Raw genomic sequence first — 27,085 nt, 5'->3', positions numbered from 1 at the left:
TCCACACAGCGCCCCCTAGCAGACATAGTGGTTACTACACCACACTGTATATAGTATTCTGTAAATTGCAGGCTATAATTAATATCTCTTAGGATGTCCCATATAACACAGGACAATTATGATTGGAAAAAGCGAGGCTAAGTGCCAGATTTGGCACATCTTATGGATGTGCCATTTCTGGGGTGGCTGAGAGCTGATGTCTTTAGTCTGGGAGGGGACCAATATCCATGGCCCCTCCCTAGGTTACTAATATCAGTGCCTGCCTAGCCTTTGCTGGTTAGGTTATTAATTAGAGGGGGGGGCATGTCCTTTTTTTTCAGTGTCCCACATTTTAATAGCCAGTAAAGGCTAAGTTTAAAGCTGTGAGATGATATTAATAGCCTGGGAAGCTCCATGGGCATTACCCCCTTCCAAGGCTATAAACTTTAACCCCCCAGCTGTCTGCTTTCCCTCTGTTGGGTAATAAAATGTAAGGGATCCCACGCCATTTTTTTCAAGAAACTATTAATTTATTAAATAAAATCATGTACAGTAAGCTACACATGCACTGTAATAATTATATATGTCACTGACCTCTTTATATCTATCTATTCTATGTGTATATATCTATTCTATCTATTCTGTGGGGTCACACTGTGATTTTACTGTATGTGGCAGATGAAATGTCTGATTTTCAAGTAGATGGGTGTGTAAAAATTGTACGGCACGCTCATGGTCTGAGTGCTGTCACATTTTTTTTCACACCCTTTGACTTGCATGGGTGGCTCTCGTCCAAGATACGAGGACAATTGCAGCATGCTGCAATTTTTTTCTCAGTCCAATCTGAGCTGAGAAAAAAAATGCAGATGAGTAGGAACTCATAGATTAACATTGGTCAAATTGCAATCCGACATTTTATTGGATTCAACTTGTCCATTTTTTTCGCAGATGAGTATGAGCCCTAATGGAAAGTTTCACTGCTCTTCTGTGTTTAAGGGCCATTTCTGATTTGACTTATACACACTGATGAGATATAGGGTATTCCAAAATACTGATGTGTGAGAGTTGCTATTATTGCAGTCTTAGACCGGTGCATTTAAAGGGAATCTGTCACGACTCACCAGGTTTTTGCCACCTAATTTGAGAGTAGCATAACGTAGAGACAGAGAATCTGATTCCAGCAATGTATCATTTACAGGGCTTCTTGCTGTAGTTTTGATAAAATCACTCTTATATCAGCAGTAGATTATCATTAGAGGACTAGTAATCCTGCTGCTAGGTAGTCCTCCATATTCATGAGCTCTGTATAACCCCACCCCAACACTGATCAGCAGCTTTCTGTGTACACTGTGCATAGGCAGAAGATGCCAATCAGTGGTGTAGGAGAGTAGTAGATAAAATAGTAATTTTAATAATATGAAAGCAAGCAGCCCAGTAAAAGACACATCGCTGGACTCAGAGTCGCTACCTCTACAAAATGCTACTCTCGGATGAGGCCTCAAAAACCTGGTGACAGATCCGCTATAAAAGAGTGACTCAATTTATTATATATACAATAATTACTGCTTATATTAAATTATGCTAATTTTATTTTTTACATTTTACTCCAGTTATTAAAAATTTGGTACAACGTTATAAAAAACATAGCATATAGCACTAATCCCATATACCGCTACACAGGATAACGAAGAGATCCCAAATGTAATAAAAAATAATTTTTATTTCAAATAATTAAAAACATCATAAAAAAGCTAACACTATCTCATAGCACTATATATTCAAAACACTGCTTAACCTATGTACATAAATCACAGTGGAATAACCCATAAATATGCCACAAGTCAGGAAAAAGGGCTTTATAAATATGACCTAGGGAACAGTCAGTAAATTCTAAATAGAAAAGAAAATAAAGAATAAATAAACAAATAAACAGGAGTCGCATGTAAGGTAACATGGATCCGCTATATCACAAGGGGAAATCCAGGCTATCAATAAAAATAACACAGAGTCACATGTAAGTAGACCCTCTTTATAGCAAAGGAAAATCCCCCAGCCCTAAAGTCATACAGATCCAAAGTTTATTACCAATGTGTATGAGTGCCCGTGGCGTCTCCTCACCCCGACGCGCGTTTCGCCGCCAGCTTCTTCCAGGGGGCGTGTCATAAGGTGAGTAGCGGCAGGTTTAAATATGAGTGTTGTATTGTCTAGAGCCAGTCAGCTGTAGCGGCGCATGAAGCCCTAACCCCGCCCCCTGTGACGTACTTCCTCACAGTGCTCTATGACGCGCAAGCTGTACCCTGCGCGTCAGTGTCAGAGTGTCATGTGAAGTAACGGGGGCAGTGGATACAGGTGCATGCGCTCCAACTAAACCGTGATCTTAGTAGACAATACTTGATGCATAAATCTAACCCCTAAATAATCAATGTTTCTAATATCTCATTATCATATACATCCAATATGGTAAGATGACACATCATTTTATATTAAAAACAACATATATTTATGTCCTAAATATATTTAAAGTGACAGTGCATCATTATATGTGTCAAAGACCTATTTAAAGTGACAGTGCATGAATAATAAAATCCCCACCAATAAATTTATTAACACTAAACCACGTATATAGTGCAAAATTATTAATTTATTAAAGTGACAGTGCTGATGTAACAATATACATATTATTAATTATACTGTGCAAAATAAATCTAATATATAGTGCAAAATTATTGAAATTAATTAAGATACTAATATTACAGTGACAATTATTAATGAATATTGTACAAATTAATAAATATTGTGCCATATAATAAATTATGCCAAAATAAAGTGATCAGTGATGAAACCATATTTACCATATTTTAATAAAATTTATAACATATGGGTGAATAATCCCAAATATTCCATAACAATATAAATAAAAAATAAAAATAAAAAACAATAATAAACAGGGGGGAAAATTCTTGCTAGTAGTATTCAACTTCAGGCCATGATCTTGTACCCGAAAACATCAAGTCCAAGGTTGTAGACATCGAGTCCAAAAGCTGTAAACATCAATGACTGGAAAGACGGCTCATATACTAAAAATAAATAAACACAATTAATGAATGAAAATATAACCACATAAAAAACCTAAAAAACCCTCACCCATAAAAAGGATGCCAGTTACAAAAATGCAGAAAAGCCCATATTTTCATTTAATCCATAAGGATTATAAAAAACATGTTAATTTTTATATTTGTCAGTAAAAAATACTGTGATATTAAAGCTAACTAATAGATAATAAAAAATAATTGTCGATGAAAAAGATTGCTTCTAGCATAAGATCATTATTTATAACTCAATTTGTTGTGAGAAAAGCATCCAGCCCGATCATAAATACTGATAAAGTGTCTTCCATAGCTACCTCTTGTGGTAGGTCATGCCACAGTCTGACTGCTCTAAATATCTTTCCTATTTAGCTGCCGGAATTGCCTTTTCTCCACCCGCAATGAGGGCCCTGGTCATTATTAAGGTCTTTGGAAGGAATAAGTCATGTGCCAGTCCTCTGTATGGACCGTACATACACTACACTTGTCCAATTTTTCTAAACTCTCATTATAAGGCTAGGGTCACAGGATCGTTTTCTCCACATCTGAGACGAACGGTCCGATTATTCTGATCAGACTTTGATCTGAGTTTTTCTTGGGCATGGAGAGAAAAACATTCTGGCAGTCCGTGAAAATCGTTGTAGAAATATCCAAAGCATCAATAGCAAGGTGATTATTATTCTGGCATATGCATACATATATATGAAGCAAGTAATATAAATCCAATAAAGTGGAAATGACATTGATATATAGAGAACGTTTCGACTAGTCCCGGGTCTTTGTTAAATGTCACTGAGACTTGATTTCATTGCTGTATAAAATTTATAGCATACGTTGCAGAGTGCTGTTTCAAAGTTGTAGGTACAAGTAGGTACAGAGGCATCATTTGCTAATCCAAAGGAAAATGCTGGTGTGGGGTAAGCAGGTGCATCCCACGCCATTGCAGCAGGTCAATGAAAATCAAACCGGACTCGAATGTCATCTAAGTGTGGTCTGATTTTTTGTTTTCACAAACCTATAGACTTGCATTGCTGATTTTGATTCAGCAATCGGATTAAAATTGGAAATGTCACCAATTTTTTTCCCCACAAACCACTTGGTCCGAGTAAAAAACTCAACTTGTATACAGCCCCATGGAATATCATATGTATGAGTGCTATCCGTGAAAACCACGGATAGCACTCATCCAAGAAAATCTATAGCCCTTAGAGAGACCTTCTACCCCATGTAATAATCTAATTGCCCTCCTTTGAACTTACTCTAGCTTTCCAATATCCTTTATAGAATGAGGAGCCCAAAACTGGATTCCATGATCAAGATGTGCCCTTACAAGTGATTTATAGAGGGTTAATATTACACTGGGATCACAGGTTTTTAATCTCTTTTTTTTTAACACATCCTAAAATCTTATTTGCTTTTGCAGCTGCTGCTTGGCAATGAGCACTGCTGCTTAACTTACTTTTAACCATATACCGGTAAGTCCTTCTCCTGTTCAGTAGTCCTGAGTATCTTTCCATTTAATGCATATAGCAATATGTTCAGGATTGAGAGTCCTCAGTAGTTGATACCTTTTAATGGCTAACTGAAAACATGGTAACACATTGCAAGCTTTCGAGACTACTCAGGTCTCTTCATCAGGCTAGACTAATACAAAATCTGAAGAATCACATATTTATGCACAATACAGCCTACAAAAAATGCAATAGATAAGACAAGTGACGTGAAGCAGAACTATCAATATGGGAGAGGGAGAAACATAAATATAAACATTGGACCAGTTCATAGATAAGGAGTCTGGATGTTTTATGGTCCTCTGATTGGGGTCTAGTTTTAAAACCTTGCGGGGCAACACAGAACTAGACCCCAATCAGAGGACCATAAAACATCCAGACTCCTTATCTATGAACTGGTCCAATGTTTATATTTATGTTTCTCCCTCTCCCATATTGATAGTTCTGCTTCACGTCACTTGTCTTATCTATTGCATTTTTTGTAGGCTGTATTGTGCATAAATATGTGATTCTTCAGATTTTGTATTAGTCTAGCCTGATGAAGAGACCTGAGTAGTCTCGAAAGCTTGCAATGTGTTACCATCTTTTCAGTTAGCCATTAAAAGGTATCAACTACTGAGGACTCTCAATCCTGAATATTTTTCTATCCACTGGCTAACACGGTACAAAGATATACATCTTTCCTGCTTACAATACCAGTAATTTCATATCCACGTTGCTGTGATCAGGGGTACAGAAATGTTTTGCCACAGGTAGATCCATTCTTTTTTCTCTTATTGTGTGACGATGAGCATTCATCCTTGTTCTAAGCTTTTGCCCTGTCTCCCCCACATACAGACCCCCAGTTGGACATTTAGTACAAATAATTAAGTACACCACATTAGATGTAATGCAGCTGAAAGTACCTGGGATCTTGTAGTCCTGATGTGAGTTGGGGATCTTTATCTTGTCCGTGGTCATTATAAATGGACAAGTTTTACATTTTTTCTGGTTGCAAGGAAAGGTTGCTGCAGCTGTTGGAGAGGACAGGGAGCTTCTGACAATGATGCTTCTTAAATTTGGGGGCTGCCTAAAACACAGCAGTGGGGAGTAGTCTTGAAAGCTTGCAACAGGCCCGGAATGGCAATATAACCAATCGGGCATTTTCCCGCTGGGCCGCTGTCATGTGGGCCGCGGGCGGCAGCGCCCGATCATCTGGCCGCTTGCCAGCTGCTGCGGCCACTGTGGCTCCTGCCGCCGGCCCTCTGCGGGCACGGCGGTGATAGTTTCCAAGTTCCTCCCGCACTGCAGGGAGATAAGCCACCACGCACCCCATCCTTGCCGTAGCATGAGACCCCCCCGCCCCCGCAGCCACTCACAGTGTCGCTTGCCTTCTATGTTCGCAGGACCTGTGATGAGGTCACAGGAGGGGAGGAGTCAGGGGGTCACATGATCAGGAGCTTTTGTCCAGACCCCTAATCATGTGACCCCTGACTCCGCCCCTTCCTGTGACCTCATCACAGGTCCTGTGCGCACAGCCTTGCCTCTTGGTGTCTGCAAGACTCTGCTGTGCTGTTGGCTGTTGTCATGGTGCTGGATGAGATAAGTATGTGTGGGGTCAGGAGGGGTTTACAGGGTAGATGTAGCAGGGCTGTATGTGTATGGGGTGTACTGAGCGGAGCCGGGGGTGTACTAGGTGTACGGAGTGGAGCCGTGTGTGTACGAGGTGTACGGAACAGAGCCGCGTGTATGAGGTGTACGGAGCGGAGCCACGTGTACGAGGTGTACGGAGCAGAGCCGTGTGCGTATGAGGTGTACGGAACAGAGCCGCGTGTACGAGGTGTACGGAGCGGAGCCATGTGTACGAGGTGTACGGAACAGAGCCGCGTGTACGAGGTGTACAGAGCGGAGCCGTGTGTGTACGAGGTGTACGGAGCGGAGCCGCGTGTGTACGAGGTGTACGGAGCAGAGCCGTGTGCGTATGAGGAGTACGGAACAGAGCCGCTGGTACGTGGTGTACAGAGCGGAGCCGAGTGTGTACGAGGTGTACAGAGCGGAGCCGAGTGTGTATGAGGTGTACAGAACAGAGCCGCGTGCACGAAGTGTATGAAGCGGTGCCGCGTGCACGAGGTGTATGGAGCGGAGCCGCATGCACGAAGTGTATGGAGCGGAGCCGTGTGTGTACGAGGTGTACGGAGCAGAGCCGCGTGCACGAGGTGTATGGAATAGAGCCGCGTGTACGAGGTGTACGGAGCAGAGCCGCGTGTACAAGGTGTACGGAGAGGAGCCGTGTGTGTTCGAGGTGTATGGAGCGGAGCCGTGCGTGTACGAGGTGTATGGAGCGGAGCCGTGTGTGTACGAGGTGTACGGAACAGAGCCGCGTGTACGAGGTGTACGGAACAGAGCCGCGTGTACGAGGTGTACGGAACAGAGCCGCGTGCACGAGGTGTATGGAGCGGAGCGCATGCATGAGGTGTACGGAGCAGAGCCGTGTGTGCGAGGTGTATGGAGAGGAGCCGCGGGAGTACGAGGTGTACGGAGCGGAGCCGCGTGAGTACAAGGTGTATGGAGCGGTGCCGTGTGTACGAGGTGTACGGAGCGGAACCGCGTGTGTTTGGGGTATACGGAGCGGAGCCATATGTGTACGGGATGTACGGAGCGGAGCCAAGTGTGTACGAAGCATACAAAGCGGGCTTTTCCCACGGACACAGGAGTACACGGCGGAGCCCCGAGGAGCATTTTAAAACACACACGTGATGTTCCACCTGAAGTGATGTGCTTGAAGCTGACCGGAAATGAGATAATTTCTTGAGGAGATTGTAACAGAACCAGGAATGCTTCAGATCCATCACCGTGTCCTCCGACAGCGCAGACAGCAGGATCGCCTTGAAATCGGGGATGCCGGCCATGTGAGCGGATCATGATATGTCCTGCATCAGGAGGCTCAGGTGGGCACTACAATGGGAGCCGGGCTGCTATAGTATCTTTATAGAATCTTTCTTTATTTCTTTCTCTCTTTTTCTTTCTTTCTCTGTTCTTTCTCATTCTCTGTTCTCTTTCCCACATTTTCTTTCTCTCTCTCTCTGTTCTTTCTCTCTCTAATCTTTCTTTTTTCTTTCTTTCCTCTCTTTCTTTCTTTCTTTCTGTTCTTTCTTTCTTTTCTTTACTTCTTTCTCTCTCTATTCTTTCTCTGTCTCTCTCTGTTCTTTCTTTCCCCTCTTTCTTTCTCTCTCTGTTCTTTCACTGTCTCTCTCTGTTCTTTCTTTCTTTTTTCCCCTCTTTCTTTCTTTCTCTTTTTTCTCTCTCTCTCTGTTTTCTCTCTTCCTTAGTGCCAGTCAGTGTGCCCATAATGCCAGCCACTGTGCCCTCAGTACAAGTCAGTGTGATCAGCAGTGCTAAATGGGTGCGATTAGGCGTGGACATGGGTGTGACTAGTTGCGGAATGGGTGTGGCTGGGCGTGGCCTAAAATTTGCAGCGCCGCAGTCTTTGTCCCTCTTACCCTTCCTCAAAAGTTGGGAGGTATGATAGGGGCGGCTATGACCAGGGGGTCTGGTTGCCCAATCGATAGCAGTTCTGCCAGGAATTCTGTCACCGTGTGTACAAAAGGGGACAGAGCTTTAGGAGGAGTACTGTACCTAAAAGCAATAAATAGGACTGAGCTGAAATACTGGGCACAGCTGTGACTACATGTTAAATAGTCGTGTTAATCTCCTCTCACTGCTTGTACCCTACAACTGTACAAAAATATTATATAGTCACCATGTGACTAGTGGGCCTGTGTAACTTCAAATGCCAGGGCTGAATTTTAGTCCCAGTCCGGCCCTGGCTTGCAATGTATTACCATCTTTTCAGTTAGCCATTAAAAGGTATCAACCACTGAGGACTCTCAATCCTGAATATTTTTCTATCTACTGGCTAACACGGTACAAAGATATACATCTTTCCTGTATAGCAATATGATAACTGCAGTTTTTTAGCCATATGCATATAGTGTCCTTGCTTCTGGATCTTTAGTACATGGCTCTAGTTTGGTACCCTATCAAATGCCTTTGCAAAATCCAGATATATCACATCATTGGCATTTCCAACATCCAGATTTGCACTTTGCTTCTCATAGAAACCCAGCATATTGGTTAGACACAACATATGTTTCAAGAAACCTTGCTGGTAGTCAGTTTTTGTATTATTCGCTACAATATATTTTTGCAGGTCATCACTTACACATTCACAAATTTTCCACATCGCTTACATCAAACCTACCCACTGATAGTTTCAGAGATCCACCTTTGTAACCTTCTCGGACATCTGTAGCACATAAGCGATAGTTCAATCTTGTGGCACTGACCCTGTTTCAACAGAGTCTAAGAACATTCTGAGATCTATCAATTGCAGAGCTCAACTCCCTCAATAACCATGGATGAATACCAAATGGGCTAGGGGCTATATCAATATTTACCGTAATGTGCTCATATGTAGTCATTCTCTATTTGTGTTAAGTTAATGAACGTTGATCACTGCCATGCTGAATCAAATCTGGCACAGGTATTTCAATGGGGAACATGGATGAAAACTACAGGTTTAATATCTCAACCTTCTCTTTGTCCTCCACAGTTAGGCTGTGTTCACACGTAGCGTTTTTTGCGTTTCTAAATGCGCGATTTTGCTGCGAAAACGCAAACAAAAAGCAACCCATACAATCCTATGGGATTCCGCACATGCTGTGCTAATGCTGCGTATTTTTCCGCGGCGGAATTACATCTCGGAAAAATACGCAGCATGTTCATTCTTTGTGCGGAATCACAGGAAAATCCGCACACATAGGAATGCAATGTTCCGCTTACTTTGCATGTGGCTATGCCCACCATGCGAAAATGGAACATTTGCGGATGGTACCCAGGGTCTGGAGGAGAGGAGATTCTCCTCCAGGCCCTGGGTACCATATCCCTGTTAAAAATAGAATTAAAATAAAAAATCGTGTTCTTCTCACCTTCCAGCGTCCCTTGCAGCGTCCCCAGGCCTCAGCGATGCTCCCGGCAAGTCCCGTTCCCATGCAGGCCTTGCAGCAATGACCTTTGATGACGTCACAGTCTCGCGAAACCGTAGCGGTCTCGCGAGACTGCGACGTCATCAAAGGTCATTGTCGCAAGGCATCGCTGGGAACGGGAGTTGCCGGGAGCATCTCGAAGATTGCGAACGCTGTGCGGGATGCCGGAAGGTGAGAATAACACAATTTTTTATTTTTTTTAAATTATTTTAAACTTTATATCTTTTTACTACTGATGCCGCATAGGCGGCCTCAATAGTAAAAAGTTGGTCACACTCGTCAAACACTATGTTTGACGAGTGTGATCAACCTGTCAATAAGTTTTCCAAGCGATGCTACAGATCGCTTGGAAAATGCTAGCATTCTGCAAGCTAATTACGCTTGCAAATCGCTAGTTTTTCCACGGGAAATACGCGGGAATTTAAAAATGCAGATTTCTCACATATTTCCCGCGGAATTCCACTCCGTGGGAATTCCACACATGTCCACATAGCCTTAACGTATATTCATATGGTCATCTTTTAGGGGGCCGATATAATCTGATTTGTTTTCCTTGTTTTTTTCCTGTTGTTGTTGATTTCTTTCTCCGTGCCTCAATTTGCCAGCTTGAGTTGTTTTTTACTTTTCCTATTGAGATCTTTAGGCTATGTGCACTCGTAGTTTGGAGAGCTGCAGATTTCTCCCCACGGATTTGTAAACATCCGCAGGTCAAATGTCCTGCGGTTTACCTGCGGATTAGTCTGCGGTTTAGCCCTGCGGTTTCACACCTCACAATGGATAAGGTGTGAAACCGCAGCGGATTCCGCACAAAGAATTGACATGCTGCGGATTATAACCCGCAGCAAATCCACGCGGAAAAATCCGCAGCATGTGCACAGCGTTTTTGGTTTGACCATTGAAAACAATGGTACTGTACAACGCAGCAGAAACTGCTGCGGACCCGCAGGGCCAAAAGCTCTGCGGATCCGCAGCGTGTGCACATAGCCTTATACGCCTGTAATGTTATTTCTGAGCTCTCAGCCTTCAGTGTAATAAATGCCCTTTGTTTTTGTCTTATTATATATTAAGTACTGCCCTAGTTAACCATAATGGTTTCTTTTTATTCCTGGACAGTATATTACCAGAGGGTATAAATGTACTATAATATTGATGATAAGCATGTATGACGTATCTTACAGTGCTCTATTTTATAATGAATGGGAACAATGCAAGACTTCAGACATCCCATGTTGCCAGTTGCGGCATATTTGCTTTCTTTCTAATCAGCAGCCCTAAAACAGTCACTTAGTAAATAGTGCAGGGAAAAATCTAAACATATCCCAGTCTTAACTTCTTATCATAGCAATAATTTTTTTTTTCTATCTGCACCACGTAATACTTCCATGCTAATGTTTTTTTAATTTGTTCCTGATTTGTGTCTGGTCTAGGTATGGTAGAAGACTATAGGCCTCCTTTCTATGACATGGTTCCACATGATCCAAGTTTTGAGGACATGAAGAAAGTTGTTTGCGTTGATCAACAAAGGCCAAATGTTCCTAACACTTGGAGTTCAGAAAAAGTAAGTCTAGCAATAATAAATGTCATAATGTATGTAATGTAAGCAATATTATGGTATATATATTGTAGCACAGCTGGGAAGGACAGGGTTAAACCCCAGCTCTGCAGGGTCTTGATTAGATATACCTGTAGGGTTTGGACAAGAACCATGAAGTAGCTTCATGGAGTGGCAGTCTCCTGAGGGAGGGACAGTCTGCTGGATGCTGAGCAGAGTTGAGTAACCAGCCAAAATGTGAGCTGTAGCTGATAGAGACACATGCCGGGTCTCTCTCTGAATGGAGACTGTTCTAAGCAGTCTGTGAGAGCTGCGGAGAACCGTGTGGAAGTTGCAACCTCTTCAGTGTGAACTGTGCCCAGATTTGAACACTCTTTTTGGCACTGGAAGCTGCTGGAGCTTGGGTTGAATGGGATATCACAAATGGCATCATGCCCAGGGCCAGTTTTAGCAAAGTGGGTCCCTAGGCAAAGTTTAAAATGGGGCCCCAAATGCTAACATATTGCACATCACACAGAAGCATTTCAGTTGTATTTACGTGCGCTGAGTTCAGGCCGCTAAATGAGTGTGATCGACAATATTGAAGTCATTCAACACTTGTTTCCTGGCCTCTTTCCACCATCTGAGAAAGAATGATGGGGACAGAGCAATCACTAAGAGAACACTAACAGATCACCATACAGTATCATGTTATCACCAGCACATCTACAGTTTACACCCCATAGTCCTCCTTATAATATAATGTGCCCCATAGTCCTCCATATAATATAATGTGCCCCATAGTCCTCCATATAGTATAATACACTCCCTATTATCCTCCATATAATATAATGTGCACCATAGTCCTCCATATAATATAATACACTCCCCATAGTCATCCATATAGTACAATACACTCTCCATCGTCCTTCATATAGTATAATACAATCCTCATAGCCCTCCATATATTAAAATACACTCAATCCTCCATATTGTATAATACACTACTCAGTCCTCCATATAGTATAATACACTCCTCATAGTCCTCATATATTAAAATACACTGCTCAGTCCTCCATATAGTATAATACACTCCTTATAGTGCTCCATATAGTATAATACACTGCCAGTCTTCTATGTAGTACAATTCACTTCCCAAAGTATAATGCACCCCATAGTTCTTTATATAGTATAATGTATTCCCGATAGTCCTCGATACAGTATAATGAAGCCCACATATAGTATAATGCAGCCACTCCTTAGAGCATAATTCAGCCACCCCACAGAGTATAATGCAGCCACTCAACAGGATATAATGTACCCCCCATAGAATATAATGCAGCCCCCCTCATATAGTATAATGCAGCCCCTCCATAGAATATAATGCAGCCCCAATAGAATATAATGCAGACCCTCCATAGAATATAATGCAGCCCCTTTTATAGTATAATGTAGCCCCTCCATAGAGTACAATGTAGCCCTCCTCATATAGTATAATGCAGCCCCCATAGAATATAATTTAGCCCCCCTCATAAAGTATAATGAAGACCCTATACAATATAATCTAGCCCCCCATGGAATATAATGCAGCCCCCCATAGAATACAATGTAGCCTCCTCATATAGTATAATGTAGCCCCCTATGTATGATGTAATAACACCTTATAGAATATAATAGCCCCCATATTATATAACACAGCCTCCCCCATAGAATACTGTATAATGAATAATGTACCTCCCCATGGTATATAACACAGCCAAATAGTATATAGCATAGCCACATAGTATATAACACAGCCACATAGTATATAGCACAGCCACACAGTATAACAGAGCCACATAGTATTTAGCACAGCCACAAAGTATATAACACAGCCACATAGTATAACATAGTATAACAGAGCCACATAGTATATAGCATAGCCACACAGTACAGTATATAACAGAGCCACATAGTATATAGCAAAGCCACATAGTATATATAACAGAGCAACATAGTATATAGTACAGCCACACAGTATATAGCACAGCCACATAGTATATAACACAGCCATGGTATATAACACAGCCACATAGTATATAACAGAGCCACATAGCATACAGCACAGCCACATAGTATATAACAGAGCCACATAGTATATAGCACAGCCACATAGTATATATAACACAGCCACATAGTATATAGCACAGCCACATAGTATATAGCACAGCCACATAGTATATAACACAGCCACATAGTATATAACAGAGCCACATATTATATAAGATAGCCACATAGAATGTAACAGAGCCACATAGTATATAACACAGCCATAGTATATAACACAGCCACATAGTATATAACACAGCCACATAGTATATAGCACAGCCACATAGTATATAACACAGCCACATAGTATATAACACAGCCACATAATATATAGCACAGCCACATAGTATACTTTATAGCACAGCCACATAGTATATAACAGAGCCACATAGTATATAACAGAGCCACATAGTATATAACAGAGCCACATAGTATATAGCACAGCCACATAGTATATAGCACAGCCCACATAGTATATAGCATAGCCATAGTATGTTATGGCTATGTTATATACTACATAGTATATAACACTACCACATAGTATATAACACAGCCACATAGTATATAACACATAGTATATACACATAGTATATACATATACACATAGTATATACACATAGTATATAACACAGCCACATAGTATATAGCACAACCACATAGTATATGTGACCTATGATGTCATCAAAAGCAGCGTCAGTGTGAATTATAGAAGAACGGCTGAATTCCAGCAGAGCTGTGGAGTAAGACAGGGCTGCACCCTAAGTCCAGCGCTCTTCAATATTTACATCAATGAGCTGGCCACCACTCTGGAATCTTCCACAGCACCAGGTCTCACACTCCATGACGCCAAGATGAAATTTTTGCTGTATGCAGATGACCTACTGCTGCTGTCACCAACTGAGAAAGGTCTCCAAGAAAACCTGAAAATCTTGGAGAAATTCAGCTCCACATGGGCACTACCGATCAATGCAAAGAAAACCAACATCATGGTGTTCCAGAGGAGAAAGCCAAGATCGAACCAGCACCTTCCATTTGTGCTAAACAACTGCGTTCTTACAGAAACAGACAAATACACCTACCTGAGCTTGGAAATTCACGAGACATGGAGCTTCACACAAGCCATAGGGACCCTGAAGGACAAGGCATGCAAAACCTTATATGCCATCTGAGGGAAACTACCATGTGAAGCCGCCAGTGAGGGTCTGGCTAAAAATCTTCAATGCCATAATCACCCCAATCCTCCTGTACGGCAGTGAAGTCTGGGGCCCTCACACATACCCAGACTGGTCAAAGTGGGATTCCAGTCTAACAGAAATATTCCACTTGGAATTCTGTAAACACCTTCTCCAGGTCCATCGGAGCACCACCAGCAGTGCCTGCCGGGCTGAGCTGGGCAGATTCCCACTGCACCTAGCGGTCCTGAAGAGGGCGCTGTCCTTCTAGGCTCACTTACAGAGTAGCAACCCAATATATAGGTGGTCTCCACAAACCAGGACCCCTGGAACAGCTCACCGAAACCCAACCTGACTGAACCATCAACCAGAGGAAACTGACAAAAGCCAGAATCAGGAAGATGGTAGACGAGGGGCAAGAGAGGTACGTAAGTAACTGGAAGAGCGAGATCAGCAGCTCTCCGAAACTGACCATGTACCAGAGTCTACAGAGAGACTACAGACTGGCTCCATATCTGGAGAAACTCTCGGACCCAAGAGACCAACAGATCCTGAGCCTGTATAGACTCAGGGACCATAATATGGCCATTGAGGTCGGGTGGCGCAGAAGACAGACTGTGCCTACACTGTGACCTGGAGGCCCTGAGGATGAGACCCACTTCCTGCTATACTGCACCAAATACAGCAGCGATTGCAGATTCCAGCTCACCAATTCGTGTGTGATGTCCCCACGTGTTGTAACTCTACATTGCATATGTTAGAAAGGATTTGTGAGCAGAAGCAGGCAGTTGTTGAATACCAGCATCAACAAGGCCGTCGTTTTTCAGGTTTGACTCCACACATAAGACCTCAGGAGTGGACATGGATGTCAGACATATGTAGCATCCTCCAAAACTTTGAGGAATCCACCAAGATGGTGAGCGGCAATGACTCCATAATTAGCGTCACCATCCCGCTCATCTGCATTCTGAAAAGCTCTCTGCTCACAATGAAAGAGGAGGCATTACAGGCGGAACACGAGGACATGGATCAAGGAACCATACAGGGTGATTACACACAGCCCAGCCTTATGTCATCCCAATGTGGATTGGTTGACATTGAGGAGCTACTTTCATGCACTATAGACGGGACTACAACCACAACTGTCATAGCGTCTCTTCAGCGGAAGAGGAGGAGGACACCTTAGTCAGTCGTCTTGTTGGTGAGGACACGGGAGGCTTGCCTGTTACCAGTCTGGCACGCATGGCTGACTTTATGTTGCGCTGCCTTTCCCATGACCCTTGTCTTGTCAAAATATTGGGTACCAGTCATTACTGGCCAGTGACACTTTTATACCCACTCTACAAGGATAACTTTCAATCTCTTGTTCCAAAGGCAGACAGGTGTACCAAAATGGTGCAGTACCATAGGGCCATTGTTGCAGAATTATGAAGCAAATTCCGCTGCCGGCAGAGATAACAGTTCGTTGGCCAACCAAGCAGGACAGGCAAGACAGACACAAGTCCTCTCCAGAAGAGGCAGGGGAACACTGGCAAAGTTCTGGGACAGTTTTCTAAGATCCTCCCATCAACCATGCACTGAGGCGTGAGGTAATCTCACAAGGATTGCAATTTTTTCTAGGATGGTTAGGGAGTACCTTGCCGACTGTACCAACGTCCTCCGTGATTCATCTGTGTCTTTTAATTATTGGGTATCCAAGCTGGACATGTGGCATGAACTGGCTCTCTACGCCTTGGAGGTCCTGGCCTGCCCTGCCGCTAGCGTTTTGTCTGAGTGGGTTTTTAGTGCTGCTGGTGGCATTATCACAGATAAGCACATTCGCCTTTCTACGGAAAATGCAGACAGGCTGACTCTTATAAAATGAACAAGGGATGGACTGGGCCTGACTTCTCGACACCCCCAAATGATGACAGCGAAACATAAACTCCAATGTAGTGTTTTTTTTGGGAGGTGTATTCCCATGCACCTCTTCATAACCAAACATGGGTATACGCTTCCTGATTTTGCATATTTGGTGTCCTTCTCCTCCTTCTCCTCATCCTCACCGTCCACCACCACTTGAACACCAGGGTGAATGTATTCAGTCATGCTCTGGCCACTCAATGTTTTGGCAAGGGTGTTATGATGCCCCTCACCAAAATACAAAAAATATGTACACCCCCAAAGGGGAAATATTTGCCAGCCCATACACTAAGTGTATGGGCATTCCAAGTCTATGAGAACCGCTCCTAAAAATTGGGCCTAGTTTTTAATCAGGCCTTCCTCCAAGTCTCATCATCCAGCGCCACTAGATCAAAAGGGTTTATGTGTTCCTTGCAGCTACAGTCAGTGTTGAATTATTAACAAGGGTAGGTGGTTAAGTTGTGCATAAAATACTTGTTCTGAAAAAGATTGAGGTGTACCCCACAGGGGAAATGTTTGACAGCCCATATACTAAGAGTATGGACATTCCAAGTCTATGAGAACCGCTCCAAGAAATTGGGCATAGTTTTTAATCAGGCCTTCCTCCAAGTCTCATCATCCACCGTCACTAGATCAAAAGGGTTTACGTGTTCCGTGCAGCTGTTATAGTACTGCCACACAGGACTAGGGTAGGAGGGGGGAAAACTGACCCTGCACTGCGACTAGTCTGATACCCTATGATGGAGTGGGCGACCCATTCCTTGTGAATAGACCCACCGACGATCCTAGGTTAATCTCAAGCGAAGACCTATAGATGGGGGAAGGGGGTCCCTGAAAGCTGTAAGGACTGGGTACAAAACGGGTCACCTCCTAATAGAAAACAAAGAGAAGGCTGCAAAAACAAACTGAAAACAGAAACTAGGACTAGCAGAACCAGAGGTCCCATAACTACACTAATCAAACACACAGATGGCAAAGCAAGGCTCCAAGCCAGACTTCAAGTGGATTAACACTGTTGTCCAGCAAGGAATGGGAGACAGATGCAGGTTAATAAAGGATGATACAATCACCTGACCCTAGACAAACCCAGCACCAGGGTAAAAAGACCAGTAGCCAGAACACTACAAGAAAATGGCGGATAGTCACAAACTGAACAGATTCTGACAGTACCTCCCCTTTAACGAGGATCCTCTAGGCCGAGCCTTATTCGGAAATCTCCTGTGAAAAGCCTTAACCAGTCTTGAGGCTGAAACATCCACAGCTTTTACCCAGGAATTGTCCTCGGGACCAAAACCCTTCCTGGACACGAGATACTGTAAGTCTCCTCTGTGCCACCTGGAATCAAGAATGCATGAAATCTCAAACTCACAGTACTCATCAATTGGAGGAGCAGACGACATAGCCACCTTATCAGGCGTGTCAACTTTCTTCAGCAAAGACACATGAAAAACTGAATTAATTTTCCAGGACAAAGGAATGTCCAATCTGACCACTGCCGAGTTGACAATCTGAACCACTTTGAAGGATCCTACAAACTTAGGCCCCAACTTTTTAGAAGGGAGCTTTAAACCCAGATTCCTAGAGGACATTCAAACCATGTCCCCAACAGCCAACCTCGCCTCCCTTCTTTTCTTGTCAAAATATTTCTTAGACCTCCTATTAGCCTGATTCAGATTATAATGCACACTGGTCCAAACCCTTTCCAAATTTCCAGAAAACTCTCCTCCTCAGGCACCGCTGCCCCATCCTAGAAAAAGGAGAACACCCAGCCGAAGAAGACGTATGATTATTGAGAGCAAACTCAGCTAATGGTAGATATTCTGACCACATCTCCTGATTGTCTGCTACAAAACACCTCAAAAACTGCTCACCGTCCTGGTTCTTCCTCTCTGTCTGTCCATTGGACTCCGGATGATAACCAGACGAAAATGACAAATGAACCTTAAGTCTGTCACAAAAGGCAAGACAAAATCAAGCCACAAACTGTGGTCCCCTATCGGAGACAATGTCCGTGGGGACACCATGGAGTCTGACAATCTCTTTCACAAATGCCCTGGCAAGTGTCTTAGCACAGGGTAATTTATTGAATGGGACCAGATGATACATCTTACTAAACCGGTCTACCACAACCCAGATCACAGAAAAACCCTCAGAGACCGGCAGATCGGTGATAATATCCATTGCAAGATGCGTCCATGGGGAACTAGGAACCTCTAATGGGAACATCAACCCTGCCTCTGGAGCATGAGAAGCCTTAGACCTAGCGCACACACCCACTTGATGATTTCTCTTAGCCACCCCGGCCACCAGAAATTCCGATCGATCGACAATCTAATTTCGGCAATCCCTGGATGATCCGCCAAACAAGACTTATGACATTCCGTAAACAAAGCTCTCCTTGGGGCTTGGGCACAAATAATTTCCCATACTGAGCGTTGGTTGGTGCTGCATCCTGGGCTTTAAGAAAGTTATTCTCCAACTTAGAACCTACTTTAAAGCTGCCACCACCACCCCTTTCTGCAGAAAAGATTCCTCCTTTTCAGTATTAACCGCTGGGGAGAAACTTCGAGACAAAGCATCAGCTTTAACAATCTTTGTTCCAGGGATATATGTCACAAAGAAATGGAACCGGGCAAAAAAATGCCCACCTAGCTTGATGAGCATTCAAACATTTAGCAGCATCCAGATAGATCAGATTCTTATGATCAGTAAAGACTTGTATAGGATGTCTAGCAGCCTCCAAAAAATGTCACCAATACTCAAATGCAAGCTTAATAGCCAGCAATTCTCGGTTCCCAACATCGTAGTTGAGCTTTGCCTCCGAAAATTTCTTAGAAAAGAACGCACAGGGATGTACTCCATCCTCTCCCTGCTGTGACAGAACAGCCCCCACTCCTACTGATGAGGTGTCCACCTCTACCAGAAAGGGCTTAGTCTCGTCTGTTTGGATCAACACAGGAGCAGAGCTAAACTTCTCCTTGAGCTGCTCAAAGGCCTTAACAGGCTCAGGGGACAGTTTTGACACCCTTCTTAGTCAGATCAGTAAGGGGTTTGGCGATAACAGAAAAATTATTTATGAATTTTCTGTAATAATTAGCAAACCCCAAGAATCTCTGAATTGACTTCAAGCATTCAGGTCTAGGCTACTCCAATACCACCTGAACTTTCACCGGGTCCATCTCAAACCCATCACTGGAAACAATGTACCCCAAAAAGCTAATTTTCGGTACCGCAAACTCGCATTTCTCCAGTTTAGCAAATAGTGAGTTTTCTCTCAGAATCTGCAGAACCTCGCGGACTCTCTGCCAATGCGACTCAAGATCGGGCGAGTAGATCAAAATATCATCCAAATAAACGATAACACTCCTACCGATCAACAGCCTCAGAATGTTGTTAATGAAATTTTGAAAGAACGCCGAAGTATTTGTAAGACCGAAAGGCTTTACTAGGCACTAAAAATGACCTTCTGGGGTATTAAGGCGGCCTTACATTCATCGCCTTCTTTAATCTGCAGCAAATTATATGCCCCACTGAGATTAATCTTAGAGAACCACTTGGCTTCATCTAATTGGTTAAACAAATCCGGAATTAGCGGCAAGGGGTAAGGATTGCGCACAGTGATCCTGTTAATCTCCCTGAAATCCAAACACGGCCTAAGACCCCCATCTTTCTTTTTGACAAAAAAGAACCCCACAGCCACAAGAGACTTGGAGGGCCTTATATGACCTGCAGCAAGACTAGTCTGCAGGCATTCCTTTAAGGCCTCCCTCTCAGGGATCGTCAGATTAAATAAATGTCTCTTAGGGAGAGTAGCACCTGGGACGAACTCAATAGCGCAATCGTAATCTATGCGGTGGTAGAGCTTGTGAGTGACTCAACTTCAGAAAATACTTTCCAGAATTACTGAATGGCTTCAGGTACCTCATTTTTCACCACAGCAGCGATGTGTACATCACATTTTCCATAACTCCCCTGACACCAGGATCTTATAGTATTTGACGACCAGTCCAGTACAGGATTGTGCACTTTTAACCAGGGCAACCCCAGGACGACTGGAAAAGGCAATTTATCATGTACAAACAAATCTAAAGATTCCGGGTGCTCCATATTCACAGTGAGTGGAAACCCGGTGACCTTTCGAGAAACGCACCCATGCTCTAACGGAGTGTTATCAATCGCTACTACAGGAAAAGGGGATGACAACGGTACATATTCAATCTTATACTTGTCTAGAAATTGTTGATCTATCAAATTCAGTGCAGACCCACAGTCCACCATCAACTTGAAAATCCATAGTATGACCATGACAGATAGAACTACAAGAAAAAGAAACTCCTGCGGACCGTAAAAATGCAATACGAATGGGAGGATTACTCTGACCCCTTTTTTTTTCATTTCCTGATTTATGCGACCTTCACATTACTTGATAAAATGGCCAGTCTTACCACAGTAAAGGCATAGCCCCTCAGAGAACCTTCTCTCCCTTTCCTGGGAACAAGACGACATTGCGCCAAGTTGCATCGGTTCCCCATAGTCCATGGGGGTCTCTTGAGAGACAGGATCCAGCAGAAATGAAGCCTTCTCCTCATTCTGCCTGTCTCTCAATCTTCTATTCACCCTGATGGCTAACTGCATTGCAGCCTCAAGTGTAGCAGGTGCAGGGTATGCAATGAGTAAGTCTATAACCCTGCTAAAAACTGACTTTTGAGTGCTGGATCATTCCAGCTGACTTCTGCAGACCATCGTCTGAACTGGGTACAATATCCCTCAGCGTCACCAGAACCCTGTTTCAGCCGTCTGAGTTTAGCCTTGGCTATAGCGACCCGATCTGGATCATCATATATTAACCACAGAGCAGAAAAAACGCTTCTACTGACATTAAACAAGGGTCATCTGGATGCAATGAAAATGCCCAAACTTGCGGCTCCCATCGCAATAAAGACATAATAATCCCCACACGCTGTAATACAGCCCATGAAGACCTGGGTCTAAGCCGAAAATAAGGTAAACATGCATTTTTGAACGAAAAAAATTCCTGACGTTTACCAGAAAAACATTCAGGCAAACTCACCTTAGGCTCTTCAGGGCTGACCCCTGGGCAATTACTCACGTGCTGTTGTAAGCTGGAACTTCCAACGCTATCTGTTGCAGGCGTTGAGCGAGATCTTGAACGCTGGTCATACTGCAGAAATCTGGGAGGGTTTTCTTTTTATAATTTCTCAGTTGGACAAACTGTTACGGTACTGCCGCACAGGACTAGGGTAGGAGTGGGGAAAACTGACCCTGCACTGCGACTAGGCTGATACCCTACGATGGAGTGGGCGACCCATTCCTTGTGAATAGACCCAACGACGATCCTAGGTTAATCTCAAGCGAAGACCTATAGATAGGGGGAAGGGGGTCCCTGAAAGCTATAAGGACTGGGTACAAAACGGGTCACCTCCTAATAGAAAACAAAGAGAAGGCTGCAAAAACAAACTGAAAACAGAAACTAGGACTAGCAGAACCAGAGGTCCCAGAACTACACTAATCAAACACACAGATGGCAAAGCAAGGCTCCAAGCCAGACTTCAAGCGGATTAACACTGTTGCCCAGCAAGGAACGGGAGACAGGTGCAGGTTAATAAAGGGTGATACAATCACCTGACCCTAGACAAACCCAGCACCAGGGGAAAAAGACCAGTAGCCAAAACACTACAAGAAAATGGCGGATAGTCACAAACTGAACAGATTCTAACAGCAGCTACAGTCAGTGTCGAATTCCTAACAAGGGCGGGTGGTTTTTCTGGGCATAAAATACTTGTTATGGAAAAGGTTGAGGTGTACCCCTGTTAGGGCTGGCAGAACGCACCAAGTAATGAAATTATAGTAAGGTGCATTCGCAGCCCGGGGTCCACCGTGCAGGGGTGGTAAACTGCTGCTTAGTAATGGCGAAAGTATAAAGTGGTATACAAGAGGTCACGCGTGAGTTAACGTCACCCAGTGTGAACAGAAGCGAACTCTGTTACGACACAGAGCCGCGCCACCGCTGAACATAAATGCTGGAGCCTGTTAAAATCACAGCACTCGGCAAGAGAGTGCTCAGTATGCGGTCACAGAACTCAGCCCCAAGGACACGAGGTCTAAGTCCCTCTAGACCTACAGAGCGCGCGGCGTCGCACCTGCAGATGTCACTATAGCTGCTGACTAAGGTGGAGTGTCGAGTACGTGCACCGAAGCGTGCAGAGCCACCGGTGGACACTGAAGTTAGTCTCAGACTCTGCCTCTACCTACACCTAAGCCTGGGTGCTTAACAGGCTAGGCTGCACTACACATGCGTACCAAGGGTAGGGGTTTCAAATGAGTCAGTCACCAGAGACATTCATACATGCATACAACACTCACTCCTCATAGTCTGGTAATGCAGTCTATACTAGCGCATGGCCGAGCGGCCATGCGAACCTTTTATAGCCGCGTACTTCCGGGACCTTCCTGACCTTTTGATGGTCCAATCCGAGCTGGAGAAGGACCTGAGCATGTGACCTCCGATCTCCAATGAGAGATCGTCCCACGGGCATGCTCAGTGGACCGAAAGGAGGACTTAGTCCCTGAAGTAGCTCACTGCTGACCAGCCTGCGATGTTATAGCTGGACCAGAGGTGGCAGCAGCAACTAAACCTACAGAGCTGGTCTGAGTAGAGCGCCTGGATCGACGAGTCTGCTGAGCAGCCTCGTATGTGGCCGGAGAGGAATGGGAGACTGCCAAACGCAAGGTTTGGGATTCCTGCTGTGCAGCGACTGTAACCCAACGCCTAACAACCCAAAAGGGAAAAATGTTTGACAGCCAACACACTTACTGTATGGGCCTTCCAGGTCTAGTAGACCCGCTCCTTTTTAATGGGACATTTTTTGTTAAGAGGAATGGGAGACTGCCGAACTCAAGGTTTGGGATTCCTGCTGTGCAGCGACCGTAACCCAACGCCTAACAACCCAAAAGGGAAAAATGTTTGACAGCCAACACACTTACTGTATGGGCCTTCCAGGTCTAGTAGACCCGCTCCTTTTTAATGGGACATTTTTTGTTAAGAGGAATGGGAGACTGCCGAATGCAAGGTTTGGGATTCCTGCTGTGCAGCGACCGTAACCCAACGCCTAACAACCCAAAAGGGAAAAATGTTTGACAGCCAACACACTTACTGTATGGGCCTTCCAAGTCTAGTAGACCCGCTCCTTTTTAATGGGACATTTTTTGTTAAGAGGCCCTCCTCCATGTTTCTTCCAAGTGGGGATTGGGATTGAGATGCATATGACTTGATAGCAGGGCAGGCCTTGCAGTGAATTCATAAGAAAACAGAAAGGGAGTACCAAATTAATAATGTGAAGTGGATTTTCCTGGGCCCATCCAGTTCCTGGGTTCAAAGGCATATTAGGGTGCATATGACTTGGTAGCAGGGCAGACCTTGCATTCAATGCAACATTTTTTATGGAAGCCCTCCTGGACATCTACTTTCCTGGGCCCATCCAGTTCCTGGGTTCAAAGGCATATTAGGGTGCATATGACTTGGTAGCAGGGCAGACCTTGCATTCAATGCAACATTTTTTATGGAAGCCCTCCTGGACATCTCGTGAAAGGGGTATTGGGGTGCGTCTTAATTCTTGGCAGCCCATCCACTCACTGCATAGGCAATGACAGTTTAGGAGACCCACTGTTTAATAATGGCCCTTTAAGAAGATTAATGTCACCTGATGCCCTGGTAAAAATACGCTCTGTCACTTTAAGCGTCCATCCTTCATAAATGAAACAAGATGTATCTGCTTATGTGTCACACACCACATGGCCAGCTAAGGTTGTTAAATGTTACAATGACATTTCTCAGTAAATGCTTTTGTATTGGTTGAAAGCAATGTTAAAGTTGAAAAATGCTTTAAAAACGCTGCGTCTGAACATAGCTCAAGTGGTGGAGGAACATTTTGGTCTGGAGTTAATTATTTTGCCTTATATACAAGTCATTATCCTGAAAAGGATGTACCTTAACCAGGGCAGTTTCTAGGGAATTTTGCCAACAGGGCGAACATTGAAAAAGCGCCCCCCCCCCCGAACATTAACATGCTGAATACTTTAGATAAACTTAGATAAACGTGTCCTCATGTCACTTATTAGCGGCAGCAGGTGTAGGTTGATAGGAGTAATAGTCCCAAAAGCCTCTACTTGCTGTCATTGTTCTCACCTTAATATAATGCTCATCATTCTCCCCTGCTCGCGCCGATTGCCGGCAGAGCAGGGGAGAATGATGAGAGCCGTCTTCAGCACCCGCTGCCGGGGAACAGTGCTTACTGTAGCGCTTCTTCCCCGGCGGCCTCCTGTGTTGTACTGATGTGGCACACGGGCGGCACACAAGTATAACACACTCAGTCACGGATATCTCCGGTACCGGTTTTTCCGGTACCAGAAATATCAGGACGTGTGAAACCGGCCTCACACACAGTGACTCACAGACCCTGCGCTATCAATCTGCAAATTGCAAATTGCAAAGATTGCAGTGTGTGAACAATGTATGTAAGACATCCATCTCTATTCTAGGAAACAATGGTTTTCATTTGGGATGATAACATATGAGAATAATGAGAGTGGCTCCCGTCCTCACCGAACATCTGTGAGCCGGTAATGGTCCATCATCATCTATAGGAGCCGGCGCAGACTTCTGTGTGCAGCCTCCGACCCTCTCCTGTGACATTACATCACTCACCCCCCCACCAACCAGGACATGACAAGTGACATCAGCGAAGCCTCCCAAAATCACTGGGGCAGACACTGGAGTATATACACATCACTGGGGCAGACACTGGGGTATATACACATCACTGGGGCAGACACTGGGGTATATACACATCACTGGGGCAGATACTGGTGTATTTACATCACTGAGACAGACACTGGGGTATACACACACATCACTGGGGCAGACACTGGGGTATATACAGATCACTGGGGCAGACACTGGGGTATATACACATCACTGGGGCAGACACTGGGGTATTTACATCACTGAGGCAGACACTGGGGTATACACACATATCACTGGGGCAGACACTGGGGTATATACAGATCACTGGGGCAGACACTGGGGTATATACACATCACTGGGGAAGACACTGGGGTATTTACATCACTGAGGCAGACACTGGGGTATACACACATATCACTGGAGCAGACACTGGGGTATATACAGATCACTGGGGCAGACACTGGGGTATATACACATCACTGGGGCAGACACTGGGGTATTTACATCACTGAGGCAGACACTGGGGTATACACACATATCACTGGGGCAGACACTGGGGTATATACAGATCACTGGGGCAGACACTGGGGTATATACACATCACTGGGGCAGACACTGGGGTATTTACATCACTGAGGCAGACACTGGGGTATACACACATATCACTGGAGCAGACACTGGGGTATATACAGATCACTGGGGCAGACACTGGGGTATATACACATCACTGGGGAAGACACTGGGGTATATACACATCACTGGGGCAGACACCGGGGTATATACACATCACTGGGGCAGACACCGGGGTATATACACATCACTAGGCAGACATTGGGGTGTTTACATCACTGAGGCAGACACTGGGGTATATACAGATCACTGGGGCAGACAGTGGGGTATATATACATCACTGGGGCAGACACCGCGGTATATACACATCACTGAGGCAGATATTGGGGTATTTACATCACTGAGGCAGACACTGGTGTATATACACATCACTGGGGCAGACGCTGGGGTATATACAGATCACTGGGGCAGACACTGGGGTATATACACATCACTGGGGCAGACACTGTGGTATATACACATCACTGGCGCAGACACTGGGGTATAGACACATATCACTGGGGCAGACACTGGGGTATATACACATCACTGGGGCAGACACTGGGGAATATACAGATCACTGGGGTATATACACATCATTGGGGCAGGCACTGGGGAATATACATCACTGGGGCAGACACTGGGGTATATACACATCAATGGGGCAGACACTGGGGTATATACAGACACTGGGGTATATACACATCACTGGGGCAGACACTGGGGTATATACACCACTGGGGCAGACACTGGGGTATATACAGAGAATGTGGTATATACACATCACTGGGGCAGACACTTGGCTATATACATCACTGGGGCAGACACTGGGGTATATACACATCATTGGGGCAGACACTGGGGTATATACAGACACTGGGGCAGACACTGGGGTATATACACATCACTGGGGCCGGGACTGTGCATACAGTAACAGATGCTCCATGTCTGGACTCACCCAGATCCTAATGAGGAGAAGATGAAAGGCGGGAACGCAGAGCAGATTCCATAGACAATACAGGCACAGAGCAGACTCCATAGAGACAACGGGACAGAGCACAAACTCCGCCCACAGAAAAACTTCCTTGCTGGAGTCAGACATGTGACACAGCAGGGGTTACAGGGAGACTCGGCACCACGTTATCTGACAGGGGGGCCGCTCTGCTGCCCCGTCTTCAGGAAGCACTGCCGCCTGAGGCAAAGAGCTCAACTTGGCTCATGATAGGTGCGGCCCTGCAGGCGCCCCCTGGCTTGGGTGGCGCCCCGGGCGATCGCACCCCCCATCCCCCCTAAAAACGGCCCTGACCTTAACATATTTCCCTGCAAAATCCGTTTTGGTTTCGTTTTGGTATGTTTTTTGGTGCACCGATAAAAATGGTATGAAACTCTGATAACATTGTTTAAAGCTGTGAACTAGGA

At 44.6% G+C, this 27,085-nt stretch overlaps 1 protein-coding gene across 2 annotated transcripts in view; it reads left to right on the top strand.

Annotated features, from left to right (window-relative positions):
- The window catches only part of ACVRL1 (activin A receptor like type 1), a 149,631-nt gene that overhangs the window by 105,883 nt on the left and 16,663 nt on the right, over window positions 1-27,085 (top strand). For both annotated transcript variants that reach the window (XM_073580235.1, XM_073580236.1), the window contains exon 9: window positions 11,028-11,158. In XM_073580235.1, coding sequence (XP_073436336.1) covers window positions 11,028-11,158 — 131 coding nt within the window. The remainder of the gene's footprint in view (window positions 1-11,027; window positions 11,159-27,085) is intronic.

Source organism: Dendrobates tinctorius, unplaced genomic scaffold (genome assembly GCF_039654945.1).
Source record: "Dendrobates tinctorius isolate UK_male_01 unplaced genomic scaffold, ASM3965494v1 ptg000064l, whole genome shotgun sequence".
Classification (NCBI taxonomy): domain Eukaryota; kingdom Metazoa; phylum Chordata; class Amphibia; order Anura; family Dendrobatidae; genus Dendrobates; species Dendrobates tinctorius.
The sequence above is the reverse complement of the archived record's forward strand: the minus strand, read 5'-3'. Positions and strand labels throughout refer to the sequence as shown.